The following is a 19,602-nucleotide window of genomic DNA, read 5'->3' as shown; positions in this document are numbered from 1 at the left end:
GCACAAACCAAGCATGAAGACAAAGGAATTGTCTGTAGATCACCGAGGCAGGATTGTCTCGAGGCACAAGCCTGGGGAAGGTTACAGAAAAATTTCTGCCGCTCTGAAAGTTCCAATGAGCACAGCGGCCTCCATCATCTGTTAGTGGAAGATGTTTGGAACCACCAGGACTCTTCCTAGAGCAGGCCGGCCATCTAAGCTGAGTGATCGGTGGAGAAGGCCCTTAGTCAGGGAGGTGATCAATAACCCGATGGTCACTCTGTCTGAACTCTGTGTAGAGAGGAGAACCTTACAGAAGGACAACCATCTGTACAGAAATTCACCAATCAGGCCTGTATGATAGAGTGGCCAGATGGAAGCCACTCTCTACAGTGAAGCATGGTGGTGGCAGCATCATGTTGTGGGGATGTTTTTTAGCAGCAGGAACTGGAAGACTAGTCAGGATAGAGGGAAAGATGAATACAGCAATGTACAGAGACATCCTGAATGAAAACCTGCTTTATAGTGCTCTTGACCTCAGACTAGGTTGACAGTTCCCCAAAATATGAATGGAGTGGCTTCACAACATCTCGGTGAATGTCCTTGAGTGGTCCAGCCAGAACCCAGACCTAAATCCTATTGAACATCTCTGAAGAGATCTGAAAATGGCTGTACACCGTCGCTTCCCATTCAACCTGGTAGAGCCTGAGAGGAACTGCAAAGAGGAATGGGCAAAAATTCCCAAAGACAGGTGTCTCAAGCGTGTGGCATCATATTCAAAGACTCAAGGCTGTAAACGCTGCCAAATGTGCATCAACAAATTATTGAGCAAAAGCTGTGAATACTGATGTACATGTGATTTTTCAGCTTTTTAATTTTTTTAATAAATTTGCAACAATTTCAAAAACTCTTTTTTTCACATTGTCATTATGGGGTGTTGTGTGTAGAATTATGAGGAAATAAATGAGTTTAATACATTTTGGAATAAGAAACCCTGTAGATCTCCTTTGTGTTTAACAGAAGAAATAAATTAAGTGTGAGTAAATGAAGGTGAACTATCCCTTTAAGATCAAATTCACTATCGACATTTAATACATTTGACAACAACAGAAGAATAGTTCATTTCTATCAAATAACATCATGCAGTAAAGCTACATTTTTCTGATTTAAAAAAAGATTACATCAGGATATAAGTGTAAAAACTATGTTGTGTCATTTGGCAGTGTGTGGCTGCTATTGAAGTCCATGAGATTGTGACTGTCCATCATCACGGTAATCTCATTGGCTCCATCAAACTACATTAAATCCCTGTAATTGTGCGTATGCTGACATTTCCTTTCATTAAAACAACTAAAAAATACAAACTTGACACTAAACACGAGTAGATTAAGATTATTGAAGACACCAACATGCATGTTTTAACCAGTTTTGGGAATTGATTAATCTGGTGTATTTCCCAAACACTGGACACACACTCATTATATTACAAAGAAGGCACCGTTTTATTCTATTTTCGACTCATAAAGGCTTCACACTAGTCAGTTGGTGGGCGGGGCTTTCTGATTCTAAAGAGCATCTGATTGGACAAAACTGCCAGGTCGTGCAAGATGAGTCATCAGTATTTATGGTCCATTTAATGAAGGAAAAACTAAAAATCCCATATGTGGACCACAGAGGGACACATTTTGGGAGTTGATGTGTGGTTTGTTATGATAGGACAATATTTGGCAGAGATATAACTATTAAGTTTATTTCATATACTATAAGTTTTGATGTATTTATGAGAGTAAATTTACAAAGTGAAATGTGTTTACAAATGAATTTCAAGAGTATCACGTGCTTATGATTGTCCTCAACTGTTCCAGCATCAGCTCATGAACGATTATCCAATCAGATGCTTCATAACTCACTATAAATAACCAGAGTTTTCTTATCTCAATATCTTCAGGGGGAGGTAACCCTTTATATATAAAATAAGGTTGCATCGAGAGAAGTGATTTTCCAAGTTCCCAGATCAAGTCATCCCCGTTTTGAACTTTACACTTCAGTTTTATGAAAACTGCAAATCCTGATGTAAATCAGTCAAATAGAAAACCTTAAAAAGGCTCTTCTAAAAATGTATAAAGTATTCAGATATCTGTCAAAAGTCACAAAAAAGGGCATTTTGTATCAAAACCTAAACCATTTTTCACAAATTCTCCAATGTTTCATCATTCTTCAGCATCAGTGATCATGTAAATGCACTAAATTGAGAGGCTGCATAGTTGGATGTGTGTTTTTGTGACATCAGGACATAAATATGTGCAGTTGAAGTCAGAATTATTAAACCCCCTTTGAATTTTTTTTTCTTTTTTAAATTAGCCCCTTTAAGATAAAGAGTTTTTTCGATAGTCTACACAGAACAAACCATCATTATACAATAACTTGACTAATTACCCTAACCTGCCTAGTTAACCTAATTAACCGAGTTAAGCCTTTAAATGTCAATTTAAGCTGTATCCGCTTGTTAAGTGTGACGTCACGCGAAGCGGCTTCCGGGTCCAAGCGCTCTATTCAACTGAATGGGGAGACTCTTAAAATGGTAATAATAAACGTTTATAAAGCGATTTAATGCTTTCGAAAATCACGATCGCAGTATATATGTCCATGCCTAATATCCGATGGCCAGAAAGTGATTCTTTTTTTTTTATAAATTCTTACATTTTTGGTATTTGTTATGCAGCAAGCCCAGAGATTGTTGTGTACACTATGGTTTTATATAAAATTAACTTTAATGTGTGATAGGAATAAAACGTGATCATAAACAAATGATTTCTCCACTCAAATGAATGGCGGCTTGGACCCGGAAACAGTATTACATACGTCACAAACACGTCACCACTTAACAAGCGGATAGAAGAGTCTTGAAAAATATCTAGTCAAATATTCTGTACTGTCATCATGGCAAAGATAAAATAAATAACTTATTAGAGATGAGTTATTAAAACAATTATGTTTAGAAATGTGTTGAAAAAAATCTTCTCTCCATTGGGGAAAAATAAACACGGGGTTAATAATTCAGGAGGGTAATAATACTGACTTCAACTGTATATCTTCAACTGTTTGACATAAGTATTGCAAGAAGGTGGAGAATTATAAGGGCAATGCTGATGTCCTCATTTCTCAATAAACTTATAAATCCCACATAATGAGTTTTTTCACAAAATTAAAATTATAGTTTTCTGGTAGCATTGGGTTTGGGGATAGGGTGGGGTTAGGGCAATAGAAAATAGAGTTTGCAGTATAAAAACAGTGGAAACCTATTCAATGTCCTCACAATTGACAAAAACAAGTGTGTGTTTGTGTGTGTCTATCTACACTCATCTGCTAAACTCTGCAGTTCTTGTCCTTCTGTGCTGTTTGGTGATTGACTGGCTTGTACAGGAATTTGTCCGTCATATTTCAGAGTAGACCTAAAAGAGAAGTAACAGGGTTGTCATTTTTGTGTGAACTCTCGCTTTAGGTGTGTGTGTGTGTGTGTGTGTGTTTATTTACTTCTCTGTATCATGAATGCTGTCGGGCAGTGGTTGTCTGGCAGTCTCGGGCAGTGCTAAAGCGAGCGCTGCAGCTAGCAGAGGTGTGGAGCCGAAGATCAGCATTGGCACAACAGGTGTGTGACGGCCCAGCAGGTTTATTAGCGGCGCTAGAACTCCACCCATCCGCGCAAACATAGATGAAACACCAATACCTGTTTGTCTGGAGATAGAAAAGCCAAAAAAAACATGATTTCCAAGAATATGCTTCGATTTTCAATTATTTTTTTAAGATCTGAGCGAATTAATAAGGGTAGCGAGAGACAGAAGCAAAGCAATCTTAAGTCAGCCAGAGAACATGACAGAAGAGGTAACTGTGGGCTCTTCTTGAAGATTAGACGGAGTCATTTAATTATTATTTTTTCACTTGGCAAGTAACAGTGAAGGGATCTGAATAGGGATTGTTCATGCAATTTATGTTTGTAGCAACATGATTTTATTATCCGTGACTGACCTATAATGTTATATGCCACAAAATAATTAAAGACCGTTCAGAAATGTGCTTTTTTTTTTGCGTTATCACTGTTTAATGATGACATGTATTACGCCCCAAGTCTAGGGGAAACGAAAAGGGCATAATAAACGAAGAACAAACAAACAAATGTGTTGAGGTGGTGGATTTCCCAAACTAAACAACACTTAAAGCAAAAGATTCCCTTCGGTCGACAACCAAACTCACAAGCTCAATTGAGAGTATATATGAAGATATTTATTATAGAAAAGTAGGGTTTATATAAACGAGCATTTCGTCAGGGTGACCACAGGTTAAAATAACAAACAAAAGAATCTATAAAATAAATCCACTAAATTACCTATTACTATTTAAAGAAACATACAAGAATCTTACCTGACTCCCTAATATAAACAAAGTCAAAAGTAATTAAATAAATAGGCAGGTCACCCCTACACGCTCAAACTCTCAATAAATATTCAAGCATAGGATGGTCATCAATACAAAATTGATTATTGTTGGTCGTCGGCCGAAGGGGTGAGGGAAACCCAGGAGCTCCACTCCAAACACCGAACGCAGCAGAAATGAGCTCTCCGATTCCTGCCGGAAGCTCCCTTTTATACAGGCCTCGTAGACCAGCAGCCAATCAGAGCAGGGAATCACGCCGGCGTGGGAGCCTATAAGACATCAGAAAAACAGCAAGGAGGCGGGACAAAAGAAAAAGATGTACAATCCGCAATAGTAAAAAAAGTAAATAAACTTCAGTCGTAACACATGTCTTGGGAAAACTGAAATTGTGTGGTGGACGTTGGTCACGATAACTTTTATTTCCTGGTTTTGTTCTGGGAATTATTCATTAAAAAGAAAATGAATGAATGAATGAATGAAATTAAGCACAGATAAATCGTTTATAACAAGAACTACTTTAATTAGTTGAAGGACCCTTGTTAGATCATGTGACTGAAGCCCTCTGAAGCCAATGACGTGCACCTGCTAGTTTTGATTTTAGAATTGTTTCACGTATATAAATAACTTTTTTGGAACCACTATAAAATGTGTTGTTCTTTGCTGTGACACTCGCTTATCGACACAAGTCATGGAGGGAAAAAATATTCATAAGTTCACACTTTATTTTAATGTACAATTCATGCTAATAACAAACCATTAACTAAGACTTAAAATCAATCACAAGCTATATGTACATCATTAAAAAGCTGTTAATCTTCATATCCAATGTGTCACACCATAAGACATTCCGTAAAATGTTTTTTAAAAATGGGAAAGAATGTTTAAAGTAGGGGTCACACCAATCCTAGTCCTGCAGGGCCGGTGTCCCTGCAGGGTTTAACTCCATCTTGCCTAAACACTCCTACCTGCTTGTTTTAAGAATACCAAGTAAGACCTTGATTAGCTTGTTCAGGTGTGTTTGATTAGGGTTGGAGCTAAAATCTGCAGGACACCGGCCCTCCAGGAACAAGTTTGGTGACCCCTGGTTTAAAGTATAATCTATTAACTTCAAGCTACAGTTGAAGTCAGAATTATTAGCCCCCCTGAATTATTAGCGCTCCTGTTTATTTTTTTCCCCAATTTCTGTTTAATGGAGGTAAGATTGTTTTAGCACATTTCTAAGCATAATAGTTTTAAAAACTTATTTCTAATAACTGATTTATTTTATCTTTGCCATGATGACAGTAAATAATATTTTACTAGATATTTTTCAAGACACTTCTATACAGCTTAAAGTGACATTTAAAGGCTTAACTAGGTTAATAAGGTGAACTAGGCAGGTTAGGGTAATTAGGCAAGTTATTGTATAATGATGGTTTGTTCTGTAGATTATCGGAAAAAAAATAGCTTAAAGGGGCTAATAATTTTGTCCTAAAAATATTTTTTTTTTAATTAATAACTGCTTTTATTCTAGCCGAAATAAAACAAATAACACTTTCTCCAGAAGGAAAAATATTATCAGACATACTGTGAAAATTTCATTTCTCTGTTAAATATCATTTGGGAAATATTAAAAAAAGAAAAAAAAATCAAAAGGGGGCTAATAATTCTGACTTCAACTGTACATAACTATATTCTTCAAAAGCCTTTTTTTATACTTTAAAACTTTTATCTGGGTCAGCTACTCAACTATATGCATGATGCAAGTACCTGAGGACGGTCGGGAAAAGTTCTGCAGAATAAACATAGATGATAGCAAAGGATGCTGTAATTCCAAATTTCCCCACCATGGCCAAAGCTGTCCGAACATGAGCACTGTCTGAAAAATAACAGTAAGAATGGGCTCAATACAGCAAGACAATCCTATACACTACACAAAAACGACAGAGATAGAGATAAATGTAGTGAAGACCTGCTGGAAGAGTGAGGGTAAGCAGACATGCTCCTCCTCCCACGGCCAGAAACACACTCAGCGGGATCTTCCGACTGCAGGGCAGGAGAACCAACACCAGCGTCCTGGCAGGAATCTCCACCAATCCAAACATGAACTGAGTGAGGTAAAGGTCAGCGCCGAGGTCAGACACTCCCAGAGACAGACCATAATACACCAGTACATTAACAAACCTGGAGAAACAGAGGGGCAAAAGATATGACAGGGGCAGCTTTAGGTGTGTGTGAAGGATAAGACCCTAAAGATTTACAAAAACACACAGCTCAGTCCTGTGTAACTGGAGGAAAAAAAATATTACAGGTCCAGTGAAATTAAAATTCAGTTTTTAGATGTTAGCATGTTAGTTATAAGCTAGTTTGCTCCAAAACAATGCTAAAAATTGTGTTTAGAAGATATAAACCTGATGTAAACATCAACAAGCTTGCAGTTTGTCACTTCTGCTAAAATGGATCAAGATTTTTTAGATGTCATCTCATATTTCAGTTTCTCATCAAACTTCTGACCAATCAAGAGCTCTCTAGTGTCTGACATGCCCTGCCCCCTTTAGGACGCTACTCATTGCTTTTCCATTGATGCACTTGAGCTCAAACACTCTCACTGGCGGAGCAGTGATAAAAACAAAACACTGGCTGTTTTTCATGAAGCTGCTTTACTGTGTAGAACGGGAGTTTTTGTGAAAGTGTGGAATGTCTCACCAGATGTAGAAGAGTATGAGCGCTCTCTTCCTCATCTGTGGAGTTCGAAGCAGGTCGACCGCTGTATACTGACTACGTCCCTGTGGGCTCTCATATCTCTCCACCTGCCATAGCAGAAGTAACACTTTAATACATAATTACAAACACAATAAAACATCCCCGTGTGGAAATCTGATACATGGAAACATCTGCAAATTACATATATGACAATGCAATCATATTTGCATTTACATATACAAGTTGTCATATATTTCAAAATGTTGCAAAAATGGCTATTTGCATGTTTTTTCAACAGTTGGAATGACAGTATGTACATATATGTTCAAATATATTGGATTATATATATTATTTATACATATCTTGCAACCTCCTGCTCTCCCTTGTTAAGCAAACACAGAAGTAACTGAAACTGCAATCGAAATTCCACTAGTCCTGGCTACATAATAGAGCAGATTTTTATTGAGCCCATCGTTAGAATAGCCAACCTCACAGCAGAAAAGGTGTTTACAGCCTAGCACAAAGAACGATTTTGGTTCATACAGCTAATATTACCCTTCATGACAACTGTGAGGGGGTGAACTGTTAACTCATCTGTTTCCTTTATATTAGGTTATATTAAGTTTGCATAATTAAGGGCGTGGCCACTTGAGTGACAGCTAGGTCTTGCTGATCGCCCTCACTTCATCTCAGCGGATTCCAGCTGTTTAGCTGCTGAACTCGGCATATACATGGTATTTTTGTTTGGTTTTATATGGCGTTACACAGTCAGTTGCCTTTTGGAATTATTTCCTACAATTATCAGATGATAAGGCATGCTGTGTGCACTTAATTGTGCTCACAAACCATTCACGTGGCCTCCATTTCCCAGGTGAGTGAAATTTATACTTATATACCATCTCTAAAAATGTATTTGTTTTATTTAAGATCATTTATCATTTATGTTTTTTTAGAGCTGTAATGCACTCCAGAATCTGACAGATTGATTAGCTGTAGGCTCTAGAACAGTCATCTGAAACGTTGTCATACAGGGTTATGGCTGGATTTCGTAAATGCAGACTATATTTGAAGTGTTTGAAAGTAATTCAGGTTTTTCTCCTGTAGAAAACACTTTATTGATATAGTGTACAACCAAACACATGTGGTCAGAACACAAACGAGTTGCAGGTAATGAAGAATTAAGCGTTTCTCCCATAGGAAAGCCGGTCTAAGCAAAATGCCAGCAGGCATCTGTAGCTCCACTCACACTCCGCCACTTTGGACTTTGGTATCCCCCAGTAGATGCGTTGATTCGCGAACATAAAAGTCCACGGTTGGCCATGCCTAATGGTCGCTTTTTTGGAGTTCTTCAGTAATCAATGGGTGATGTCACGGATACTACATTCATATCTTTTACAGTCTATGATATATATATATATATATATATATATATATATATATATATATATATATATATATATATATATATATATATATATATATATATATACAGTTTAAGTCAAAATTATTATATATACAGCCATATGTGAATGCATAAATGGTGACTTGTTCAATGCTTATTTTTCCCCACAGTTGATCATCTCTTATTGAAATATCATGTATATATATATATATATATATATATATATATATATATATATATATATATATATATATATATATATATATATATATATATATATATATATATATATATGATCTTGCCATAAAATAACCAAAAGTTGCTGATGTAGCATTGCAGAAATGTTGGAAATATTGCAATTCCAATAATTTTTTTTTTACATTTTGTAAATAATTATATACATGTTCATATACAGGTAGAACCATATTATAAAACATATATATAAAATTATAGCTAACATATTGCACATATTGTAATTCCAGTGGTTGAAACAAATATTTAAATTGACATTTTTGTAATAATTTGTAATATATTTGCAAATAAATTTGCTTATCTGTCATATTTTACATATGTGAGATTTAAATTTCATTAATTCATTTTGGATTAGTCCCTTTATTCATAAGTGGAATGAAACACAAACTTATCCAGCATATTTTAGACAGGGGATGCCCTTCCAGCTGCAACCCAGTACTGGGAAACACCCATACACTCTCACATGCGCGCACACACACAGTACGGCCAATTTAGTTAATCCAATTCACCTGTACCACATGTCATTGGACTGTGGGGGAAACCGGAGCACCCGGAAGAAACCCACGCCATCACGGGGAGAACATGCAAGCTCCAAACAGAAACACCAAGTGACCCAGCTGGGACTCGAACCAGTGCCCTTCTTGCTGTGAGGCGACAATGCTAATCACTAAGCCACCGTGTCGCCCTCAAATTTGAACTTGTATGTCACATATGTACACTAATTTGCATATATTGCCATATATAAGATTTTTATATGCTTCCTGTTGTCCACCTCGACAAACATGCACACACACACACACACACACACACACACATTCAGGACAAGCGCAAAAACTCTGATAAATGCACTCGATGATGTGGAAAAGTGAAAAGGATAAAACAGAGGCCCCTCAGACTCCTCAGATGGGGGATGGTGGATTTCATTGTGATGCTAACGGAGCTTTTGGAGACTTTATGGGATTTGAAAATTGTGCCAGAGACGTGACGGAGAATGAAAGCCTGAAGAAAGAGGGCCTATGAGAACGTTTGTGATACCTGAACAGTGGGAGGCAAGGTGCGGCCATTGACCGAAGCTGCTTTACGCAGAAGATCAATCGCCTCCTCTTTCCGGTTATTCACCAGCAGCCAGCGGGCAGAATGTGGAAGAACCCTGAGAAAACAGAGGAGATTTATGTTGTCAGATTAATGAAGGCAGAGGAAGGGAGGCTGAGAAAATTTATGGACTCTTTTATTAGGTAGCTTTTGTAAAAAAAGGCTTATTGCGCAATCAGACACATTCGAACATTTAACTATTTGTGCTTTTTAGTGTTTATCCTCTTTATTAGGTACACCTGTCCAACTGCTCATTGACACAAATTTCTAATCAGCCAATCACATGGCAGCAACTGAATGCATTAAAGGTATGTAGACATGATCAAGACGATCTGCTGCAGCTCAAACCGAGCATCAGAATGAGGAAGAAAGGTGATTTAAGTGACTCTCAGTGAGGCATGGTTGTTGGTGCCAGACGGGCTGGTCTTAGTATTTCAGAAACTGCTGATCTTCTAGGATTTTCACGCACAACCATCTCTAGGGTTTACAGAGAATGGTCCGAAAAAGAAGGAATATCCAGTGAGCGGCAGTTCTAATGGTGTCGGGGATATTTTCTTGGCATATTTTGGGCCTATTAGTACCAATTAAGCATAATGTTAACGCCACAGACTACCTGAATATTGTTGCTGACCATGTCCATCCCATTTTGACCACAGTACCCATCTTCTGATGGCTACTTCCAGCAGGATATTGTGCCATGTCATAAAGCGCGAATCATCTCAGACTGGTGTTTTGAACATGACAATGAGTTTACTGTACTCAAATGGCCTCCACAGTCACCAGACCTCAATCCATTAGAGCACCTTTGGGATGGGGTGGAATGGGAGATTCGCAGGAGAATCGAATTTGGGTTGCCGTGAACACCGGAGTGTCATGTGTTGATACACTAACCACTAAACCATTGGCGCCGACGCCACGAAAGACTAGTTCAGAAGGCAAAAGGGGGTCCAACCCGGTACTAGTAAGGTGTACCTAATAAAGTGGCCAGTGGGCGTATGAGCTGTTTTTAAGGAATAGTTCACCAGAAATGGAAAATCTGTCATAATTTACACACCATTTGCTTGTTTTTAACCTTTATGAGTTTCTTTCTTCTGTTGAAGACTAAAGAAGATATTTTGAAAAATTTTGGAAACCTGTAACCATTGACTTACATAGTATTATTTCACACATAGTATTATTTTTATGAAAGTGAATGGTTACACTTTTCCAGCATTCATTCAAATATCTTCTTAAGTGTTTGAGAGAAGAAACTTATAAAGGGTTTACAACCACCTGAGGGAGAGTAAATAGTGAGTAAATATTCATTTGTGGGTGAACTATCCCTTTAAGTCAGTTTAACATAATGTGATTTAAAATGACTTGTTATTTAATGTAAAAATTTAAGAAAACCACACATTTAACAGTGTGTGCAAAGTATCCAGACACTGTGTTTGCAAAAGTGGAGTATGTTTACTTTCTATAAATGCATAAATAGTTATTAACATTAAAAATGTATTAGATGCGCCTTTAATGCAGAATGAGTAGAATCAGAAGCAGAACAAAGCTAGGTGCTAGGTACAAAGCTACTAAAGTAAGGTGTACCTAATAAAGTGGCCAATGAGTGTATATATTTTATACACAGAAATAATATTATAAAAGTGATAACACTTAGTATAAGTGCCATTCGGTTTACTTGGCAATAATTAAATACAATTCAACAGGAATTCAACAGTTATGTAAGTAAATGCTGTTTTGTTTATCAAAGATTCCTCACGGTTTACACAAGAATATTAAGCACAACAACTACTTTTAACATCGATAATAACAATAAATGTTATTAGATCACCAAGCCAGCATATTCTAATGATTTTTGAGTGATCATGTGATGCTAAAGTCTTGAATAATAAAGCTGAAAATTCAACTTTGCATTGCAGAAATAAAAATCAATTTAAAAACTATGTGAAAATAGAAATTGTGATAATTTAAAAAAAATAATATTTAATAATATTTACAATTTTTTTCTTTTATTTTGATCATATAAATGATGCTTGGCCCAGATCAGTGCTCCTTTCCAAAACCTTTTTAAAAACCTTTCCCAGCCCATGAAGAATATAGAAATGCAAAAACAAAACATGCTTAAAATTCTTAAAACCTCCTAAAAACCTTCTTTCTTGGCCATTTTGATACTTGGTTTTAACATCAGCAGGTTTAGACCACCCCTACATGCATCAAGATGCTGACTTGTGATTGGCTAAGTAGATCTATGCAATAATTAGTAATGCAATTTTGACGTGTTAACTAGTGTTGTCTGACCAGATATAGAATATGAAGAGAAAGCCAGGAGCAGAGATGGCCAGCTGCAGTTTCCTCCAGTCTCTGATGAGAAAAGCCACACCAGCCAGCAACATGTAGCCAAAACCGAAGAAGTAGTCGGTGAAGATGCCGGCCAGCATCCGTCTCTGTGTGCAGGTCCACTCGGTGCCTGTGGAGGACGGTGGGGATGAGGGTCAGTCTTTAGGGAATGTATCAGGAATGGAGTTTAAAAGGGTTCAGTCTGGGGTCAAAGTATTGAGGTTAAGGGCAGAGAAGAACATTAGATCATTATTGTTGCCATATTAATATATCAATGTCACAGTGTGATCTAAATGTCCTGCTTTTTTCATATTGTGATGCAGTGCCTAGAAAAACGGGATATTAAATGAGAAAGCAGTGGGCGTGGCTTTTTTAACTGCAAGCTGATTGGATGTAGTAAAGTAGGGATTTCATTCGGAAAGATGGGGGGGAAAGGGTTTGAGGAGAGTTATTTCAACCTAACAGAAAAATTCTGCTCAACATTTCTGTTTGTTGTCTAAACTGACAGCTAGAGGGGCGTGGTTAAGTATGTTAGCCACGCCCAACACCTCAGAGAGACCTAATGTGATTACTGAAAACAAACAGGACATGCATTTTCAGATTTCAGCTTTAGATTACAAGAGCAAACACATTTTTTTCTTAATGACGTGCAGATGAATTGTTCACCAAGAAAATAGCAATGTGAGCTAACAAAATCAATATGGTTAGTTTTGATTTAATGTGTACTTTAAAGGACAGTTCACCCCAAAAATAAAAATATAGTAATTATTTAAGTATATTTTTGATTGTAATAGAAAGGGTTGGTGAGGTTTGGGGTGTGGAAGAGCTTCAGTGTTTGTAACTGTATTTTTATTTATTTATTTATTTTTATTGTCATGTCTTTATGGGACCCCCTTGAAAATGAGATGTTGCATCTCAAGATGTTATCCTTTAAATAATTTGATAATTGAATAAAACATTGCTCAACATCAAGATGTCAAAACCTTGATGAGTCTCTGTTGAACACAAAAGAAGGTATTTTGAAAAGTGATGGATACCGGTAGCCATTGACGTCCATAGCAGGAAAAAAACTATATGTTTCAATGGATAATGGTTTCTGAAATATCTTCCTTTGTGTTCATCAGAAAAAGAAAATCTAGAGTGCACTTTTTAGGTAAACATTTTACTTGAAGGGGTGTTCATGACACACGTCATGAACGTGAATGAGATTTTATGCATGCTTATGACAACTGTTATTAAGTGTCAAGGGCTTAGTTATGTCATTTTAAATGCAAAGATGACATTGTTTTTTACAACAACTTGACATAAACAAATACATCTAAACCTTTTTGTCTGTCCTGACATTACCAAGACAACAACATCTGTCATAAACATGATTGTCATAAAGCTATTATAAATATGTCATGAAATTTATAACAGCGTCATTCGTTTTTTGTCCTCAAGTACTGTGGTACAAGCTGAATTTGTTATTAAAATGTCATTAAGTATTCATGATGCTATTAAATATTACTTGGCAGACTAATGACACTTAATAAGACATTTTATGGATAAATATAGTTTGTTCCGCTGAAAATGTGATCAGAAAAACATTTTGACACAATTATAATGTTTATGACAGATTTATGACAAGTTTTATTGTCTTGGTAATGTAAAATTGTCATGACAAAGATAAAGACCAGATGTGATGTATTTGTTTATGTCAAGTTGCCATAACAAACAATGTCATTTTTAGATTTAAACTGATATAACTGAACAAATCAAACTTAATAACAGTTGTCACAACCACGCATAAAATCTCATTCACTTTCAAGACATGTGTCATGATCATAAAGGTTTAAAGACAGGTTTCATGGTCATATGAACAGTCCCTTTAGGTAAAGTATTATCCTTTATAGTTTGTCCATATGGTGGCAGTGTCATTGAGTTGGAAGCATTCAAAGGAGACAGACAGTTTTGCCAAGTCTGTCTTTTCCTGCGAAATTGGGCTACTTTTTAAAAACATAACATATCTTTATAGTTATTATACATGTCTTTAACTCTAGCACTCTCTGTCTCACCTAGCACAAATGCATTGATTATCACCCCCGACACAGTCATTCCTATGATGAAGCGCAGACCGACATAAACAGGAAAGTTTGGGGCGAAGGCAGCAGCAACACCAAACACCGTCTGAAGAGCCAAAGACACAAGCATGGCAAACCTCCTCCCATACCTTACAGAGAAAGAGAAATGAACAAGTGCTTTTATTTGACAATGCGAATTTGGCCTCTAATAAGTGTCTAGCTGTTCTGGATTTATCATATCAAGTAAATTTAAATATGATGTCATTTTTAAACATAAATAAATCACAGCCACATAAGTTAATTAACTCATTTAAATTAGTTAACAATATTTCAACTTTTATAACATACTGTACACTTACAGGCCACTTTATTAGGTACACCTGTCCTACTGCTCGTTAACGCGAATTTCTAATCAGCCAATCACATGGCAGCAACTCAATGCATTTAGGCATGTAGACATGGTCAAGACGATCTGCTGCAGTTCAAACCGAGCATCAGAATGGGGAAGAAAGGGGATTTAGGTGACTTTGAACGTGGCATGGTTGTTGGTGCCAGACGGGCTGGTCTGAGTATTTCAGAAACTGCTGATCTACTGGGATTTTCCCACACAACCATCTCTAGGGTTTACAGAGAGTGGTCAGAAAAAGAAGAAATATCCTGTGAGAGGCGCCATCTCATGAAGCACAAATCATCTCAGGCTGGTTTCATGAGCATGACAATGAGTTCACTGTTCTCAAATGGCCACCACAGTCACCAGAGCTCAATCCAATAAAGCATGTTTGTGATGTGGTGGAAAAGGAGATTCGCATCATGGATGTGCAGCCGATGAATCTGCAGCAACTGTGTGATGCTATCATGTCAATATGGACCAAAATCTCTGAGGAATATTTCCAGTACCTTGATGAATCTATTCCACGAAGGATTAAGGCAGTTCTGAAGGCAAAAAGTGGTCCAACTCGGTACTAGTAAGGTGTACCTAATAAAGTGGCCAGTGGGCGTACGAGCTGTTTTAAAGGAATAGTTCACCAGAAATGAAAATTCTGTCATCATTTACACACCATTTGCTTGTTTTTAACCTTTCTGAGTTTCTTTCTTCTGTTGAACACTAAAGAAGATATTTTGAAAAATGTTGGAAACCTGTAACCATTGACTTACATAGTATTATTCCACACATAGTATTATTTTTATGAAAGTGAATGGTTACACTTTTTCAGCATTCATTCAAATATCTTCGTTAGTGTTTGAGAGAAGAAACTTATAAAGGGTTTACAACCACTTGAGGGAGAGTAAAAAGTGAGTAAATATTCATTTGTGGGTGAACTATCCCTTTAAGTCAGTTTAACATAATGTGATTTAAAATGACTTGTTATTTAATGTAATAATTTAAGAAAACCACACATTTTACAGTGTGTGCAAAGTATCCAGACACTGTGTTTGCAAAAGTGGAGTATGTTTACTTTCTATAAATGCATAAATAGTTATTAACATTAAAAATGTATTAGATGAGCCTTTAATGCAGAATGAGTTGAATGAGAAGCAGAACAAAGCTCAGCTTGACCTCAGGTTGTTTATATCTGCGTGAACAAATGACATGTGATGTGTGTATGTGTGTGTGTGTCTGTATATCTACAGTGTATACCTGTCTGCCATTGCTCCAAATACAACAGCTCCTACAAGCAGCCCCAGCATGTAGATGGAGGAGCCCAGACTGTTCAGACCTCTCTTATCACACACCAGGTCCCACTGCACAAACACACGCAAAACTCTAATGTTAGTCAGTGGATTATTTTTTATTTGTTATTTAAGAATGAAATTATACAATCACAATCAGGAGAGATCAATATAAGAGACACAAAAGAGGAAAAATACAAACTACATTAGCTGCAAAAAGAAAAAAAGACTAACAAAACAACGGAAGGGGTAAGTCAATTACAATTGTATAAAAGTGTATGAAAATAAATAAATTAAGAGCATTACAGGAAAGCTATCTAACTCAAATGAGAGTCAATAGACAACAGTTCGACATAATAGAACCAAGAATCTGACACAGTTTTTGTTGTTACACATATGGAAAGATTTGAGCAGTGAGTCAACTTCAATCAGAAAATGTTGAAAAGTAGGGACTGAAGCCACACACTTTTGCTTATGTATAAAAAAATTTCCAAACAAGATAAAAAAGTTAAAGATAAATTCTTTAGATTCATGTGAAGATTCTGAGTCATAACAAATAATTACTTTTAAACAAAGAGATTGTGTAAAGGTATGAGGAGTGTTTAAATAAAGATACAGCTCAAACCAAATTCACACATACAAAATAAATGTATTAAAGTTTCGTTATCCTTACCACAAAATGTAAACTACTCAGAATATCAACCTATTTGGAAACAAACGAGTTAGCCGGATATATTTTATGCAATATTTTAAAATGGTTTTCTTTAGTTTTTTTAGGAAGGAAGGATTTATGAGGCAACAGCCAAGCTTTTCTCCAATCTATATTATTAATTATTGCAGCCCAATGAAATTTGCCTTGTGGAACAATAAGATTTCTTTGCTGAAGAATTAGATGAATACGTTTATTATTACTTCTTTTTTATCATGAATGTCAATGCCTTCCAGCAATAATGCTGATTCCTTCATATTTTTTTGTATTGTGTTGTATAGGACTTTTGACCAGATGCATTAAACTTGTGGGGATAGCTCTAAGGACAGTATTATATTCTCTAAAGGGAATAGAAAAGTCATGTACAGTCATAAAAAAAATCTATAAAAAAGTAAATAAATTAATCCTCTATCAAACCAAATATGATAAAAAGAGATTTATTTCTAACAGTTAAATCCATATTATTCCACAAGATAATATTGTGGGGTGAAAAGTTGTGAATGTCGCACAACCTCAATGCAAGAAGAGCCTGCTGATGAAAACTGGCTAATTTAACCCTAGTCAGTGGAAATAAGTATTATTATTGACATATTATAGATGACATTATATATATATATATATATATATATATATATATATATATATATATATATATATATTATAAATATAATATTTTGTACTTAGATTATAGTTATTACTTTTGATGTGAACATGTCTTTAACTCTAGTACTCTCCTACCTAATGTAATCCATTTCTTTATTGGAAACCGGAATATGCAGCATCAACCAAGGCTAAGAATTGGAAACATTTATGATATTTAACATCTTTGTAGAAAATAGTCACTGTTAATCAATGACATTAGTAGTTTTGGAATTTAGGTATTGTTTTCTGACCAAACAATTTATATGGGCTGAATTTAACAAACAAATTGAGTTGAACAATACTAACCTATTACTATTAAATTCAGCCCAGCTAAATTGTTTGTGATCAGTTACCTTAAAAATGTAGTAAATCCAATTAATCATTTTCAGTGTACGTATAATAAAAGTAGTTTATATAGTCTATAATATTTTACTTGGGTAAATGTTAAGTCTGCATCTGTGTGTTTACCTCAGTGACAGTGGTGCTCTGAAACACCTCGTGGCTGTAAACCCATCCAGTCTCACAACTCGTGCGCGCGCTCCGGTTCACTCCTGAAGCCGCCGTGCACGCGTCCGCGAATCCGGCCAGACGGGAGATGCTCAAGTTCACATGTGAAAGATTGGAGGTAAAAGTCCAGTCCTCCATCCCTGAAGTTGAACCCCGACAGCGGTGTGGTGGTGTGGCGCCTGTAAACACGCTCGCCATCATGTGAAACCCGAGAAAAATCTGAGGTAAACAAATCCAGACATACAGAAGCTTCTGATATTTCCCGAAGCCACCGATTGTGGCCAGTAGCTGATCGAAATTCATTCCCGACTTTTTAGCCTTATACCACCTTCAAAAAAGGGTAAATATCACACAACAAAAATCAAATAATCTATTCAGAAGAAAGCGCGCAGAGATCAATAATATTTTACGCAGCACGTGCCATTGTGTGGTTGTTCATATGCAAGAATGAAAATTATATTTTAAGGTTGTAAAAAACGCTCAGGAATGTAATATTTATCATTAATAGCTAAAATAAATAATGTTGAACCGATTTCCACTTACTAATCGTCTTTTTTCTCTCACACAACAATCAGAATACACAAAAAATCACAACATATATTCACAAAAATGCGCGCAGAGATCAATAATAGGCTACTTTACGCAGCACGTGCCATTGTTTTCCTGTTGTTACAAGGCAAATATGCAAGAATGAACATGATATATTTTTAAAAAGGCTTTAAAAAACGCTCAAGAAAGTAATTTTCCTCGGACCTGCCCAAAAAAACACAATCATTAAAAGCTAAAATAAATAATGTTAAACTAATGTCCACTTTACAGACGTATGTTTTTCCTTACACATCCATCAAAGTACAGCGAATATCACGACAGAATAACAAAATCATAACTATCTATTCATAATAAAGCGTGGATGGATGAATACTTTACGCAGCACGTGCCATTGTGTAATTAATTATTATCATTATGCAAGAAACTAAATTATATTTTGAGGTTTAAATGACTCTAAAGAAAGTCATTTTCTCCGGATCTGCTCAAGAAACCACGACCATTCAAAGCTAAAACAAATCATGTTGAACTGATGTCCATCACATTACAGCGATAGAATATAAAAATCCCAACCATCTATTCCGTAAAAGCGCGCAGAGACTAATAGTTACGCAGCACGTGCCATGTGTGTTGTTATTGTTATTATGCAAGAAACAAAATGATATCTTGAGGTTTAAGAAACGCTCCAGAAAGTCCAGTTCTCCACTGATGCAATCATAAACGCGATCACAAACAGCTTAAGAAAATCACGTTGAGCTGATGTCCACTTTAATGACGTCTTTTGTATCCATCTAACTGTTCGGTATCTCCAAAAATAAATATACACCCGCGCGCGCTCCGCTTCTGTTACAAAATAGGGAAAGCCGAAAACCGGAGCAGGATCACATATCGTCTGGAATGGATCGCGAGTGTGAATGTAACTCAATCGACTAGCAATCTTGACGAATAAGACAAGCAAAAAGTATCTCTCGCTTTGTCTGGAGTAGTAAGATCCTGCACATGAGCATGTTTTAGCGGAGCTGGTGTAAATGGGACACGCACGCGCATAATGAGTCTGTAGATCAAAGCTGTGTGTAAATTAGTCCCGCGCGACCCCATCCACTGCTGCTGCACCTTAAACGAGAAAAACAACCTCCGGGTGAAACCAAGCGATCAGATACAGTGACTTGGGGAAACAAAAGCATGCCTTCAGAATGCCGTGATTCATTTCAAATGGTACATCACGGCATTTATGTTAAGCCATAAGACCATAAACAGCTCCAGGGACAAAAAATATATGGTGAATAGACTGTCTA

General features: G+C 36.5%; 1 protein-coding gene across 5 annotated transcripts; it reads right to left on the bottom strand.

Annotated features, from left to right (window-relative positions):
* Nucleotides 1-1,041: 1,041 nt before the first annotated feature.
* si:dkey-166k12.1 lies at nt 1,042-19,328 on the bottom strand. Of its 5 annotated transcripts, XM_087296015.2 has the most exons (11): nt 18,328-19,328; nt 17,723-18,269; nt 15,872-15,975; nt 14,227-14,381; nt 12,131-12,299; nt 9,782-9,896; nt 7,096-7,199; nt 6,362-6,573; nt 6,160-6,268; nt 3,514-3,714; nt 1,042-3,431 (listed from the first exon to the last, which is right to left on the bottom strand). In XM_087296015.2, the coding sequence occupies exons 2-11, from the start codon at nt 18,062-18,064 to the stop codon at nt 3,329-3,331; spliced, it is 1,614 nt and encodes a 537-aa protein (XP_087152141.2). In that variant the 5' UTR covers nt 18,065-18,269; nt 18,328-19,328; the 3' UTR covers nt 1,042-3,328. The 5 variants fall into 5 exon arrangements, 2 of the variants coding, with proteins under 2 accessions (XP_087152141.2, XP_087152140.2); XM_087296014.2 differs by having other exon boundaries at nt 17,723-19,328; XR_015945415.1 differs by lacking the exons at nt 1,042-3,431; nt 3,514-3,714 and adding exons at nt 4,239-5,337; nt 5,490-5,522 and having other exon boundaries at nt 6,070-6,268; nt 17,723-19,328.
* Between the last annotated feature and the right edge of the window lie 274 nt (nt 19,329-19,602).

The sequence above is a fragment of the Danio rerio genome, chromosome 19 (genome assembly GCF_052040795.2).
Source record: "Danio rerio strain M-AB ecotype USA chromosome 19, GRCz13ab, whole genome shotgun sequence".
NCBI classification, from domain to species: Eukaryota; Metazoa; Chordata; class Actinopteri; order Cypriniformes; family Danionidae; genus Danio; species Danio rerio.
The sequence above is the reverse complement of the archived record's forward strand: the minus strand, read 5'-3'. Positions and strand labels throughout refer to the sequence as shown.